Genomic DNA, 14509 nt, shown 5'->3' on the forward strand with positions numbered 1-14509 from the left:
GGCAGGGACCAGGAGGCAGGGAAAAGAGCACAGGGTAGCTGCAGCTTGTGGGTGCAGGTTGGGGCTGCCCAAGTGGGACCCAAGCACCCACCACGGGAAGGGCCCAGAGGCACCCAGGAGCAGGACAGGGCTGGTGACGTGGGGTTAAGAGGAGGGTGCTGGGTGCAGAGGGGCCATCTCCGAGAGCTGGGGTCCTGGTGTGGCCCTTGTGCACAGAGCCATGGAGGAGGAGGAGCTGGGCTGTCCCCAATCCCTTGGGTGCTGAGCCGGGGCACCCTGTGGATGGGGTGGCACAGGGTCTGCTCTGGCCATGGGACCCCCACAGCAGCCCCCCGGTGCCTGCAAGCTGCTGGTCCTGCTGCTCGTGCTCCTGGCGCCTCTGGTAAGTGTCCCCGGGACCCTGGCATGGGGCAGCAGGGTGCACCCTGGGGAGGAAGGGATTGCAGGGGAAGAGGCTGGGTGCTGACAGCCACTTTGGGCTCTGGCCAGCCCTGGGGAGCAAAGCACCTGTGGCATCTGCAGGCAGACTCCACTGTGGGATAGGGCTTGCCCAGCATGTGCCCATCCTCATCCCTCTGGCTCCCCTGCCCCTTCCTGCCTGGATCACAAGGGTGATGGCAGCCTGCACCTCTGCAAGCTGCTCATGCTGCCTACACTCACCTTGAGTGCTTCTGCAGCAGCTTCTTGAGGAGCATTTGCTGAATTCGGGAGCTCGGGCAAGCCAGGCGGGGAGGCGCACAGTGCAGGGACCTGCTGTGCTCCCAGCAGCTTGCAGGGAGCTGGATGGGGTGACCCCATTGCTCGGGGGTTCGAGGGCCAGCTCCTGTGCTGAAGGAGGGTTTGAGTTCATGCAGACAGCATGAAGTGATGGCCGGACGGTGTGGGAGGCCGTGCCAAGGAGACACCCTGGGGAGGGCTGGTGCTGAGCCCATGCGCTAGACCTGGGTGACACTGCAGGGGACCAAAACGTTTCGCTCCCTGAGCGATGCATGGTGGGTCTGACAGCTGTTCCCTGCAAATCGGCACTGAACTTGGCAAATTGCTTCAGTGGTGAATGCTAGTGGAGGGGGTGGATGGATCAGGTCTGCGAGTGTTTCTGCTCAGTGCTTCTCAGCAAAGCCTTCAGGATTTCTCCTGGCAATACTTTGTTCTGTGAGCTGGTGATCTAGGAGAGTGACTTTAAATAATGAGAATGGAAAGAAAAAGAAAAACAAGAAAAGGGAGAGAAAGAGGGGAAGGAAGAAAGTAAAGAGGAAGAAGTGTGTGTGGGGGGAGACAAAATGCTTCATTTGAGGTTGAGGGCAGGTTTCTTCCTGGCTCCCCAGGGGTGCTGGGAGCTGACTCTGGTGCCCAGGTGACTCCTGGGCAGTTTCCATCCCACATTCTCTCACTGGCTGTGGAGCATCAGCCCCAGCAATGCCATAATTCAGGGCTGGGGCTGGAGTTCCCTGCACCTGCATTTCCCCCCAGTGTGCCCTGATGCTGCAGCACGGAGGGGTGCTCCTGGTCCTGCCTCCCCCCGCATGGGTGGGTGCTGCATGGGTGCCCCTGCCTTGTGCACAGCTGAGAGCCAGCTGCTCCCTGTGGAGAGAACAGTGTGCCCTGTTAATTAGCATGCAATTAGCAGCAGCTGAACCCTCCCCTTGTACAGGCTGGGAAGTCTCATTTATTGTGTCAGGGTAGGGGACCAGAGCAAACCCTGGTGGCATTTATTCAGGGGCAGCAGTGACCTTGGTTCTGTGGACTTTATAATGAGAGTGGTGGAATTAACCTCCAACACAGATGGGGAAACTGAGGCACAGCAAGGGGTGCTGGCTGCCTAGAGGCAGGCTTAGATGAGAGTACAGTGCATCACCTGGTCTGGTGCTCCAGCTATTGGGCTTCATTACCGTAAATAGACACCAGCAGCTTCACAGCTAAACAGGGGATCTGTGGTGCCTGCACCCCATCTGGGTACTGCACGAGTCTGATAGCAGCCCTGCCTGTGTTCTCAGGGCTGGGCACAGCAGCTGCCACACCAAACTGTTTTCCAGGCTGGGAATTTCCTTGCAAAAGGCACTTTTAGCAGGAAAAGGAAATGAAATTTACTGGAAAAGCTGAAGGAACTCCATGTGAGTAGCTGCACAGAGGGCAGGACAAGGCAGAGAGGAGGACAGGGCTTGGCAAAAGGATAATTTACAGTCCCAGATTTCCTTCCAGTCCTTGGGTCCATTTGCCTGCCATCCTCACCTCTTTCTCTCTCCAGCTGGACATACCCCTCCACCTCTGTCTGCCCACCTAAAAACCATCCATGGCCCATTGAACTGCCTGTGTCCTGGTCCAAGAATGACCAGCCCCATCCCCAAGGCAAGCCTGGCTGCAGCAGCCTGGTTTCCTGGCCAGTGGGGCTGTGAGTGTGGAAATGCCCCTTAAATGCTGCTGTATCCCCACCTGGGCATGCAGAATTCATGGGCTGGCCTCAGGTCAGCCCTTATCTTGCAGTGTTCCAGTTCTCCAGGTGCAAACAGATGGGGGCAAAACCCAGACCTCAGCTCAGTGGAGGCCCCAGGGTGTCCAGCTCCATTGCCCCAGGACCGTGTTGCCAGCCCTTTTGGGAGTCATGGGGCCGGAGCATGCTTCCACACCTTGTTACCTTGGCTTGTAAAGCTTTAACGAGGTTGGCATGTCTGTTTTGAAGCATCTCCCCAGAGGGCTGTGGAATAGAAGAAGGGAGAACTCTGACAGCCGTTGCAGATGGCTCTGGTTAAAACAGACTGACCTGAACGTGAGCAAAACCTACTGCAGAAACAGGCCTGCCCCAGCTGGCAAGGGAAGGATTAGACATGCCCGAATAGGTGGTTTTTATCTCTAATTACGTGGTTCTCACTCTAGCTTTGAATGTGCTCCCATCTGCCCTACTAATGGGGTTGGGCCCCTATGTCTTGAAAGCTCAGCTCTTCCATATAGCGCTTGCATCTTGGCAGAGCGATGCCCTTAACCATAACACACTTTCAGAAAGAATTAGAAATAATTGCTCTGGTTCTTTATGGTGTTTACAAGGCAAGCAGTATAAAGCAAAGGGAAATGTCAGGGCTCAAAAAGCATGGCTGTCTAGATAGGCTCTCCTGGGGCTGGCTGCAGCAGAAATAGTGAATATCAGCTGGTATCCTGTGTGGTCAGGCCTTTTAATGCCCTGTGTCCTGCTGTCTGTCCATTCCCTTCCCCAGGTGCGAGCAACACATCCTGACTGCTCCATCGTTCTCTATTTCCAAAAGCAAGAGGCTGAATGTCTGCAGATTATCAGGAGCGAAAGCCAGACCCCGGCCTCCCTGGAGCACCCCGGGCAGCAAGGTGAGAGCTGCTGGCCGTGCGTGGGGCATGTATCTCTCAGGAGCACAACTAGGGAATGGTAAGAGTTTGCTAACGGGCTCTTCAGGGGGGAAAAATCCTTGTTAAGGGGGTTGCAGCATGCCCAGGGGATTGGAGGGGAAAAAAAAGCAGGTATTTCCAGAGACCTGGAGAACAGTGCAGAGGTGAAGGCCAGGTGCAGCATGCTCGGAGGGCCCCCAAGTGTGCGCCTGCAGGGGAGAGGGAGGCTGAGATTGCAGTGGGGGATCCGGGTGGGCTGAGAGGTGCAAGTGGACACAGAGACCAGCCCCCCAGGCTCTGTCACGGCTTCCCTTGATCAAACCGGTCCAGAGCAGAGCCAGTAGGAGGGGCGTCCATGTGTCCCTCTGTCCAAGCACATGCTGGGACATGGTATGCACATGATCCATGCTCACAACCCTCTGCACACCAAGCCCTGCCTGTCAGTGCCTCAAGCCACGCAGTACCTGTCACGGCTTAATACTTTCTTTCCTTCCTAATTCAGTTAGTCTTAATGCAAAACATGTTTTGAGCAACTTAATTTTTAGGTATCTGGCACTTTTAAACTAATTAATTGAAAAACAGTTTAAAAGTGCTGCTTTTGTACACTTTTTAATTGCATTTCAATTTCCATCCAAATGCAGCTTGGCTCAAATTCCGGGTAAAAATTATCACTAAGTGATAAAAGTCATGCATCATTCAATAGGTTTCATCTAATACAAAAGTAAAAAAGAAGGATCTCAGTAAATGCATGTAAAGGTGCATAATTGCTTAAGTAACTGTGCAGAGATGTAACATACCATCCTGCTTAGCAGAGAAAAGCCAAATTGATTGAAAAAGGTTCATTTTGCAGACCATATAGTGCCAGCTAGGGAAAGGAATCTCATACTTCTTAGTTATTTTCCTAAAATGAATGCATAATTAAAATCAGTATTTAATCCCAGGTTTCCTGCTTGATTTCAAGCATGATTAAAGATATGACAGTCTCCACTGCCCACTTAGGCTGGCTTTACCCCTTTCCCCTTGCTTGCCACTGTGGGAAGGGTCCAGCCCAGAGACTGGCACAAAATGGTGATGATGGGGGAGGTTGATGGGCAATTCTCACCTCCTGTGTGCCCACAGTGGGGACAAACCAGCTCAGATGACCAAGAGATGGTGACAATACAGTGTGAGGGAACAGCACAGAGACCTCGGGCTTCAGCATCATGCGAAGTAACCCACAGAGGGGTCGTAAACCTGGTTAGACATAGCATTTGCTGTTGCTTTTGTAGTGCTTTCAGTTCAAAGTCTGTTCCTGTGCCTGAAAAGCTCTCAGGGCTGGCAGGGTTTACTGCTCCAAAGCAGCTGAGAAATAATTTACACTCCTGGTGAACCCATTGGTGAGGCCCACATGCTCAGTTTTAGAGGTATCTAGATACTAGTTAGAGCAGCAAGAAGTAGGGACCCAGCCCTGGCAGGTCTGTGTATAATGAATCAGTAGAAATGCTGAGCAGGAACTTCTCATCAGATTTCACTTTGGAAAAACTTTCTGCCATGTCAAGAAAAATGTCACAAGGATAATGTTGGTCTTGTGGAAATTCCAGTCCTCCACCGGGAACATTCAAATGAAACAGGTTGCTTTGGGTCAATCCAAACCAAACATCTTGGGCTGCTGGGCTAAACTGGTGTGACTTGCTTTGGCTCGCTGCAGCATTAATGCAGCCCAGCATTGGCTAGCTGAGATACAGCACGGGAGCCTGGGGACACTGGACAGCATGAGGATGTGGCCAGCCCCAAGAAACACTGCAGAGACACTGAAGCTACAGCTCCTGTCCACCACTGTGGTTCTCATGCCAGTGTGGGCAGATCTGCAATGATTTGCAATGGTTCCTTTGCTTGTGTTTTTCTGAGCTCTGTCCCACCAGAAGTCCCCTCCGTCTTCTCTGTGGCCTTCTTCAAAGGGGACATCCCATATATCCCTGTTCCTGCACAGCTCCAAGAAATGTGGTTCTTTAGACCCCACAGCTGCCCAGAGAGGGAAAGAGTGGTAAGTGGGGCTTAAAACCTTTTCTCCCCATCCCTGGTGGAGGAGGCACTTTGCTGCCTGGGGATCTACCTGCTCTGCCATTTCTAGGGTGGATCTATGGGATGGCACAAGGTCTTCCCGTCCCCAGCAGCACTTGCCTTCCGTGCTGGAAGAGCTTATTCATGCAGTGGGAGAGATCCACTTAGAGTTCTCAGACAGATCTAGCACATCCAGATGTTTTTTATCACCCCCCAAGAAATGAACTGCCCTCAGCAACTGTCCAGGTCTGGTAGTTGTGTTCATTTTGCCAGTCCTTCAAAGCAGAAATTAAGATGTACCTTGGCTTTATAATGACAGCCCTGCAAATCCCTCCAAGCCTGGCCAAGATACCAACAGTCAGCTTTGCTGAAACTGGAGAAAACTAATTAGACTTGTCTGATTCCACATTCCCTGAGTGGGAATAAATATGACTCAGGTTAATAATGTGTATCTACAAGGTTAATAATGTACATGTGCAGGGAAGAGCTGTCCTGCAAGTGTGATGTCTGTGTCTCATCCTGGTGTGCTGTACTGCTAATTCTTCAAGGCTCTGTGCCTGCTTGGCTGTGCTCGTTTCCAAGGCAATTGGGGAGTTATTTAAACACAAACTTAGCGCTAGGTAGAGAAGCAAAATATATCTAAGCTAATTGCAACGCTTGCCGGAGAACAGCGTTTCCTCCATCCCTCAGGAGGAGGAAAGGAGAAATGTCCTGGCCAGCACTGCAGAGCCCCTGTGGCTGCTTGGTCCCTGCAGGGCAGGTTCCTGTTTGGCTCTGCCTTCTGCTCTCAGCTCAGCAAGGGACAGGTTTTGATTTCTGCTCTTCAGCTAACCTGCCTGCATTTTCTGTGTTCTCTCCATCCTCCTCTCCTGTCCTGCTTGGGTGCCTCGTATGTCCTAGGGTTGTTCTTGTTAGTGCTTTGAGGAAGGAGGCTCTTTGCTGACTGTACAGCAACAACGCAGGGCCTGTATCTGAGGGGATTCTGGGATAAAAGTGAGGCTGCTGACTTGCCCTAATATCCTCCCTATCCACCCCTGTTACTTTCCTATTAGCCAGACATAACTGGCTCCCCCAGTAGGCTCACAAGGATGGTAGGCCCTCCCTGAAATAGAAATTCAGCATGGAAACATCATTATTTTAGATGCTGCTGACTAGCCCAGGAAAGTCACTGGAACAGGTTGCCCAGAGAGGTTGTGGAGTCTTCATCCTTGGAGATATTCAGGAGCTATCTGGGTGATGTGCTCTAGGTGACCCTGCTTGAGCAGGGGGGGTTGGACTAGATGATCTCCAGAGGTCCCTTCCAACCTCAACTGTCCTGTGAGTCCCAGTGTTTCCTGCACCTGTGTACCCCAGGATCCCTCCACAGGAGCTTTGAGTCTGACGTAGCCCCAGGAAATATCAGTCCCTTGCTTGCTGCAGGGCTAAAAGGAGAGCTCAGAGCCTCAAAGAGGCAATTCTCAGAACTGGAGCCAGGATGCTCCTAATTCCTGATGGGGTATGACATGGCGTTATAGATCAAATGACAACTCATTGGTCTCAATCTCCTGTTACAGCCACACAGCATGTCTGGGCTGGGCAGCCACTGACATGCCTGCTTCAGGCTGTCCCTTAGGACCAGGTGCCATGGAGCTGCAAGCATTTTCTTCCCCTCACTGCTCCCTGCTCCCCTAAATGGGTTTGTCCTTGTTTCCTGCTGAGAATCGCCACCATGGGGGTGTTTCCTGGGGAAGCCCAGGTGGCTGTCTCCTGGCAAGGTGTTCATCCCTAGTGCCATGTCTGTTCCCAGCAGCACTAACTGGTCCCTCTGTCCCCAGGCTGCCTGACGGAGTGGGATGGAGTGAGCTGCTGGTTGGCTGTGCCTGTCGGCCAGTCCCAAGCAGTTGCCTGCCCTGACATCCACCATGTCTTCAAGAAGTCCAAAGGTGTGACACTGGTGTCAAGCTCTGAATCCAGATGGTATTGTGACGGGGGGTGCTCCTGGGACCAAGGGATGGAGCTGCTCTGCATGCATCCATCCCTCCCTCCCTGCCTAGGTGCCTTGCGTCAGCCCTCCAGGTGCTCGGCCCCGTGGGGCAACCCCACAGCAACTGCCCTGTCCTACAGCTTGGTGCCTAATGCAGTTGGAGCAGGGGTCAGGTGAAAGCAGAAATGTGGGACACTGCCACCCTGAAAAAGTCCCCAAGTGCTCTCCTGCCAGAGTGAGCTGGGGACAGTGTGGGCAGAGCACTGGGGTCCTCATTTTCCAGCTAGGTGACACCAGGCCAGGCTCTTTGCTGCTTGGTGCCTATCTTTTCCCCATCCACAGACTGGGCAAATGCTCCTGACCTGCTCAGCACTGCTCCAAGCCACACTGATGAAAAACACTGCAAATGATCATTATTACTTCAAGGCCTCCCACTCTTCCCAGGTGGGCACTGCTGCTGAGCGAAGTGCTGCTCCCATCTGTTGTGGAGCTGGCCAAGCATGAAGCAAAGTGTTCATCTGGCCCCTGCAATAGCCAAGCACTTCTTTGCATGGATATAATGGAAAAGGGTTGGCAAAGTGCTTGCTTTAGGGCAGAACAGCTCAGGAGAGGCTTGCTGAAGTGCTTGCAGGATGAAAAAGCCTGATTTACTCTTAATCCGCTCCACAGGGGGGACCTACATTAGTCTTCATGAACTGTGCCCCTGCCCAGTCCTGGCATTTCTGGGTATAGCACTAGACAGCAGAGATGGGATCTTATTTCCATGCTGCCCATGCTGAGCTGCTCTGATGGGGTGTGCTTCTCAGCAGCCAGGCCATTTGGGCAGTGTGCTGGTGTCAAAGCTGCTGGTGGGATTTAACCACCAACCTGGAGAGCAGAGTGCTGGTGTAGGTGCTGGCACTGGGCTGGACAGGTTGGGGATGCTTCCTTTGAGGCCGGGGAGCTGGTGTGGGGCCATTATGCAGGGTGATTCCTGCAGCTCTCATGAGGTCCCTTCTTGCTGCTGCAGCTCTGATCCGAAGGAACTGCACGGAGTCAGGATGGAGCTTTCCCAGCCCTCCCTACCACAACGCCTGTGAGCTGGAGGTCGTCAGCAGCAATAATGACACAGAGGCCAGGGTGAGTGTGGGGCCCCAGCGTCCCCTGGGGCAGCTGGCATCACCCTACTCTGGGGGAAACCTGTGCTGTAGGGCAATGCAATGTGGGGAGTCTGTCCAAGATGTCTCCCTGGCCTTGTCCTTGTTTATGGATTGCTCTATGGGATCTGAGTTAAGCTGGGTGGTCACGCAAGTGGGCAGCACCTGGCCCCCTCCCCTGCTCATCACAACAGCACCTCCAAGGACTCTAGCCTGCCCGTGCTGCCCTGATCCCTCACTAAGCCAGTGATTTCCCTTCCAGAAAGGCTACTTTATCACCATGAAGGCGCTTTACACCTGTGGCTACTCCATGTCCCTGGCAGCCCTGTTCCTGGCCATTGGTATCTTCTCGTGCTTCAGGTAGGGCTTGGCTCTGGCCACTCTGTGAGCTCGTCCATGCCAAAGCATGACAGATAAAAGCACAATATTGTCTTTCTGACTGACTTTGAACCCTCAGCTTCCCCTTTCAAGCCTTGTTTTTGCAGACCTCGGTGTGCTGCCAGGAGGATGCTCTCTGGAGATGATTGCTGGGATGTTCCCCAGCATGCCTCATCCCAGGCCAGCAGTCTCTAGCACAGCAAAACTCCTTCCTTTAGGGAGTTCAGAGCAGCAAAACCTTGTGCAGGGCTTTGCGCCCCACCGCTGCCAAGGCACAGCCCACCAGGCCGGGGTGCAAGCAAAGGAAGAGGCTCCCAGCTGCTGTGCCAGGGGCAGGAGGGATCTGGGAATCAGAGCTTGAACCTGCTTCCTCCCCCCTCACTTTTACATGAATTGCGGTGTCACTTGGGTCATGGTAAGGCCATATGCCCTGACAGCTCTGCCTAGATGTCTTGGTCAAGCCTGGCACTCAGAAGTGATGGTCCAGATGTGTCCTAGCTGCAGTGAGAGTTTATAGAGCATCCCTGGTGCAAACCAGCGCTCAGTGCCTGTATTATTTGCAAACAAAAGGCTTCTCTGCCTATCTGCTTTTTCGCCTCCTCCCTGGACACAGCATATCTCTTCCTTACCCTAGGAAGCTGCATTGCACCAGGAACTCCATCCACATCCACTTCTTCACCTCCTTCATACTGCGTGGGGCTGCCGTGTTCATCAAAGACTCCGTTCTCTTCTCAGACGAGTCCATCGACCACTGCACGATGTCAACAGTAAGTTGCTTGGCCTCAGCCCGGACACGATGCAGGAGCGGGTGCCACGTGTGCTGCTGTCTGGGAGTCTGAATTTAGCAGATTTAGCCCTGCGAAGAGGAGGGAAAGAGTGAGTCTGGGGAGGAAAGGCTAGCTTGGGCGGACTTTAGGAGATTCACAACAGTGTTTGGGTCCTAACTACATCCAGAGAACATCATCTGCCCTCAGAGCTCTCCCTGGTCCCAGATAGAGACTCCTGGAGGGACTATATGTTTGCACCGCCCCAGCAGTACACCATGTACAAGCAAATGCGCAGGCCTTGCAGCTCCTGATGCACAGGTTTGGGGTTGTAAATAGAAACAATCCCCTACACACAGCCCAGTTACAACACTGTGGACACAAACAGCAACAAGCCCAGGGCAGGTTTCTAAAGGACCTACAATAACAGCAGCACAGGCCTGGCCCTGTGGTCACAGGCCCATGTTGCATGCTCTCTGCACAGGGAGAGCAGAGAATGCTGCATGTGCTGTGTGGGATCGGTCCAGCTCCTCTGGGGCACACAGGACTTTCTGGAGATGAGCAGCAAGCTGGGGGGAGACCCCAGAGGGTGAGATGGGAGGATGGAGGGCTGCAGGCAGGGAGAGATGCAAGGGACAGAGGTGTCACAATGTCATTGCATTGAAAGGGCATTGCAGGTCTTCTTGAGAGCTCCATCACCTCAAAGGGTCCTGGAGGAGGCAGGTGTGTCTGATTCCCCAGCTGTGAGATCATTCACCATCTCCAGCTTCTTGGTCCATCCTGTGGCTCCACGGCCCTGAGCTAAACTGCACGCAGAGCAGGAGGAGAGGTGGCCTTAGGTGCAGAGGAGCGTGCTGCCACAGGAAGGGAGGCAGCTGTGCCACCCAAGGAATAGCAGGGACAGTGATACTGGCCACCCCCTGCTCCCTCTAGGACCAGGTCCACCTGCCAGCCAGTGCCACTGAGCCTTTCTCCTCCCCATCCTCACTAGGTGAACTGCAAAGCAGCCATTGCCTTCTTCCAGTACTCGGTCCTGGCCAACTTCTACTGGCTGCTGGTGGAGGGGATGTACCTGCAGACCCTGCTGCTACTCACCTTCATCTCCGACAAGAGGTACATCTGGTGGTACATCCTCATCGGCTGGGGTGAGTGCAGTGCCTGCCTGGCACATCAACACCTCCAGCGAGGTCCTGTTAACACATCCCCCTTGCCCTCTCTCTGCTGTGGCTGGAGGAGTCAGGACATTGCCTGGACTCACTGCTCTGAGACCTGCCTGGCCGGTGAGCCACAGACAAGACCTTCCTGATAGCCACTCTTGGCATGTCGCCTTGTCATTCTCTCCTCATTGCCTAGTGCTTGGTGGTGTCCTGCCAGCCACAGCCCACAAAGCTGGTCCAGCACTGGGTGTTCTGTCCTCGTCCTTTCCCCTTCAGGAAGCAGGTGCTGGGGGAGATGTGAGCCTTCCCCACCGGGGTCAAGTGTGGAAAAAGCAAACCGTTTACCAGATCAATCTGAAATGTCAGCCTTGTTTCATAGGCGGGGGCTGCGGCAAGCTTGCTCTCTGTTCCTCCCGGCATTTCTGTACTGACATTTGAATCACAAATTGCTGTGGAAACCAGCTATTGAGCTAGAGAGGTTTAAGTGAAGGAGAATGCCACTTAGAGATGCAGCAAAGACCAGAGATGGAAGTCACTGGACAATCACTGAAAGGGGAAAATATTTGCTAATGCCAACAAGTTCTTAATGAAAGAGCCTTTGGAGCATCTGCTGCCAACCCATCCCTGATGGGTCAGGATGGGATGGAGACAAATCTGTCCCACTTCCCTGGCCTCATCCACCTGGGGCTGCAAACACCCCTCCAGGGAGCCCAGGTTAGAGGTAAGGGGCAGGAGGGACAGCAGAGGGGGTGTCTGGGGGTGACACAGGCAGGCACATCACCATTAGTGGACATCATCCCCTTCTAAAAGCTGGAGAAGCAGGGAGAGGCTGCGCCTTCCTATCACCTCCAGGACCCCAGCCTGATGCCAGACACAGGTAGAAGGGGCAGGGGATGGAGGGGAGCCACAGCAGCTTCCCCAGAGCCCCAGGATGACTCTGTGTCCCACCCTGGTCCTGTCCTTGCAGGTGTCCCCATGCTGACAGTGTGTGTGTGGATCATCACCAGACTGCAGTATGACAACCATGGGTAAGAGATGCCACCCCTCTTCTTGCTCCAGGCCAGCTTGGCCACATGTACCAGGGGACAAATCTCTTGCATGGAAAACCAGGCAGGGGTTGGCCCTGGTGCCCCAAGGGAAGAACCAGAGCAACATCTAATTTTAATGCTATTTCTATTTTCTGGTGGTGCCCAAAGATTCCTGCTATGGTGGGGAGCCTTTGCAAGGGGTGCTGTGCAAATGGGGCAGCAGGCTGGGGTAGCTGGAGGGGCAAGACCTGGGCTGAAGGTGTGCAAGCGGGCAGCAGAGCCCTGCTGGTTCCCTTCTCCCATAGGTGCTGGGATGACTATAGTAGCCTGTACTGGTGGGTGATCAAGGCTCCCATCCTCCTGGCCATATTTGTGAGTATATTCCCAGAGCATCCTGGTGCTAAAGCCTGGCGGTCCCACACAGACATGAGGACCCAACCAGGGAGTCGCTGCAGAGCCTGAGACAAGGCTTTCCATGCCAGGTGAACTTCCTCATCTTCCTCAATGTCACCAGGATGTTAGCACAGAAGATCTGGTCTCCAGACATCAGCAAAAACTACAAGCAGCAGTACATGTAAGGGATAGCTTGGGGAAGGTTGGGGGTTCCCTTGCCCCTCTGGTTTGGGGGGGACCTGGGGCATAGAGGAGAGCTGACCAAGGAACCTCTGAGACTTGCCTTTGATGGAAACCCCCCTCTGGGTTGACATCTATATTTTGGGAAGGTCTTGGCTCTCAGAGGGTATTTCTGTGCCCAGGGAGAGCCTGAGCAGTGCAAAGTGTTGCTTCCCCAGGGGGTGTCTCATGCTTTGCTTTCCTGAGATTTTGCTACAGGGCAGCCTTTCAGGGGGTGTTTCATCAGGGCAGCATGTGACCACCTGCACCTGGGCCTCTGCTCATGCTGCAATCCTCTCCAGGAGGCTCACAAAGTCCACACTGCTCCTCATCCCTCTCTTCGGGGTGCACTACGTGGTGTTCGCGCTCTTCCCCGAACACATCGGCGTGGCTGCCCGGCTGTACTTCGAGCTGGTCCTCGGCTCCTACCAGGTGTTAATGGGGAAAGGCAGGGGCAGGAGCAGGACCCCAGAGCCTGTTTCCTCGGGCTTCACCTTCACACCTTCTCCCAGGGCCAATCCAGAGCTACTTCACTGTAGTCCAACCTGCCCCTTTGGCAGCTTTTCTCTCCATCAGGCTGCCCTGAGCCTGGGGCTTAGCTCCCTGTCACACCAGGAAGCAGAGCTTGACTTTGCCACGTGGGCTGCAAAATCCCTACATTCCCATCCCATCCTGAGATCATGCCAGACACCCCCGGGATGTGTCACAGGGGCTGGGGCCCCGTGCTCATTCAGGAGAGGGCTGCATCCCAGGCAGACCTCGGACACTAGAGACCAAGCACAAGGACTGCGGTCCAGCAAACAGCTCGCACCGATCCCATCCTTGTACTGCACACGGGGCTGATAACCAGGCATAAGAGGTCCCAGAAGCTGGTCCCAGGCCTCTCTGCTGTCAGGCTCTGAGCTGGACCCTAGAGGCAGCTCTGCTCTGGGAGGATGCTAAGTGTGGGGCGGTGGATGTGCGCACAGAGATCCAGCCACTTTCCTTGGGTGAAGCTTGTCCTTTCTGTGCGTTTCAGGGCTTCCTGGTGGCTCTGCTGTACTGTTTCCTCAATGGGGAGGTGAGTGCCCCCCCCTGCCCCCCGCAGCATCTGCCCACCAGCCATCCACAGCCACGTGTGCAGGCACGTCAAGTGTGCACACGGATGGGCATCATGTGCATGCAGCCATGCATGTGTGCAAACACCTGTCCACACAAATACGTGCACACCAAATGTGCAAACATGCATGCACACAGCGCTGTGGGGTGCACGTGTGCACCATACGTTGTCATCCTTGGGGTCCCTTTCTTTTTGCACCCTCAAAGCCCCCGTTGAGCCCTGGGTGCCACGTGAGGCAGGCACAGCCTTTGTGGGGCTGTGGCTGGCCTGGCAGACACCATGCCCACGGATCCAGCGCTGCTCTGGTGCCGGTCCAGGTCCAGGCTGAGATCAAGAGGAACTGGGGCAAGTGGCAGTCGTCCATGGAAAGCAACGTCTTCAACCTGGCGACGCAAGATTTCACAGCATGATGAAGGCGGTTGGTAGGAAATTCCTCTCCAAGGACCGTGGCCGTGCAGCTTCATAGCTACAGTGCTGCAGCCAGAAACACAATAAATGGGATTTTCTGGTTCCCGGCTCTCCTGTCCTCAGAGACTGATGTGAACAGTGACTGGGAAAGTCTCTAGCTACTTGTGAACTGGCTGTTCCTGTGGCTCCTTGCTAATATGTGATTATATCTTACCTGCCCAAAGCAGTCGTAGCAATTTTCTGTGTTTTAGGCAAACCCAAGAATACTTCTGTCTTTTCTGCCCTGGGCCTGGCTAGGAAACACAAATACCATTTCATGAAGGATCAGATGCAGGTTTCACATTTTTTGTTTGGCACCAGAAAGAAAGCTGAAGCATCCCCAATCCTAGCGAGTTTTATTGATGGATTTTTTTTTCCCCCTCCTTCCTTAGTTTATGAAATTGCTTCCCTTACAGGAGAATGCCTAAACACAGCTCCTAGGAGCCATTCCAGGGGTGGGAGAAGCAAAATCAAAGAGAGATGACAAATGACAAGCTCTTGATGAGCCCCTGATTGCCTGATGACTCAGATCCACCC

The 14509-nt window shown here is 53.9% G+C and overlaps 1 protein-coding gene across 1 annotated transcript; it reads left to right on the top strand.

Moving 5' to 3' along the window:
* The first annotated feature begins 310 nt into the window (after positions 1–310).
* LOC106495887 (vasoactive intestinal polypeptide receptor 1-like) lies at positions 311–13935 on the top strand. The gene is made up of 13 exons (XM_067311798.1): positions 311–388; positions 3207–3330; positions 7203–7310; positions 8361–8470; positions 8750–8847; positions 9500–9632; positions 10621–10774; positions 11754–11814; positions 12120–12186; positions 12297–12388; positions 12729–12858; positions 13445–13486; positions 13843–13935. The coding sequence occupies exons 1-13, from the start codon at positions 311–313 to the stop codon at positions 13933–13935; spliced, it is 1290 nt and encodes a 429-aa protein (XP_067167899.1).
* The last annotated feature ends 574 nt before the right edge of the window (positions 13936–14509 follow it).

This window comes from Apteryx mantelli, chromosome 28 (assembly GCF_036417845.1).
Source record: "Apteryx mantelli isolate bAptMan1 chromosome 28, bAptMan1.hap1, whole genome shotgun sequence".
NCBI classification, from domain to species: domain Eukaryota; kingdom Metazoa; phylum Chordata; class Aves; order Apterygiformes; family Apterygidae; genus Apteryx; species Apteryx mantelli.

Excerpts from the sequence above, each read along its gene's own strand:
- LOC106495887 (XM_067311798.1), top strand. The coding sequence starts at position 311 with ATGGGACCCCCACAGCAGCCCCCCGGTGCCTGCAAGCTGCTGGTCCTG. Across the intron at positions 389-3,206 it reads TCCTGGCGCCTCTGGTAAGT|GTGCGAGCAACACATCCTGA; the intron begins GTCCCCGGGACC and ends TCCCTTCCCCAG. Across the intron at positions 7,311-8,360 it reads TGTCTTCAAGAAGTCCAAAG|CTCTGATCCGAAGGAACTGC; the intron begins GTGTGACACTGG and ends TTGCTGCTGCAG.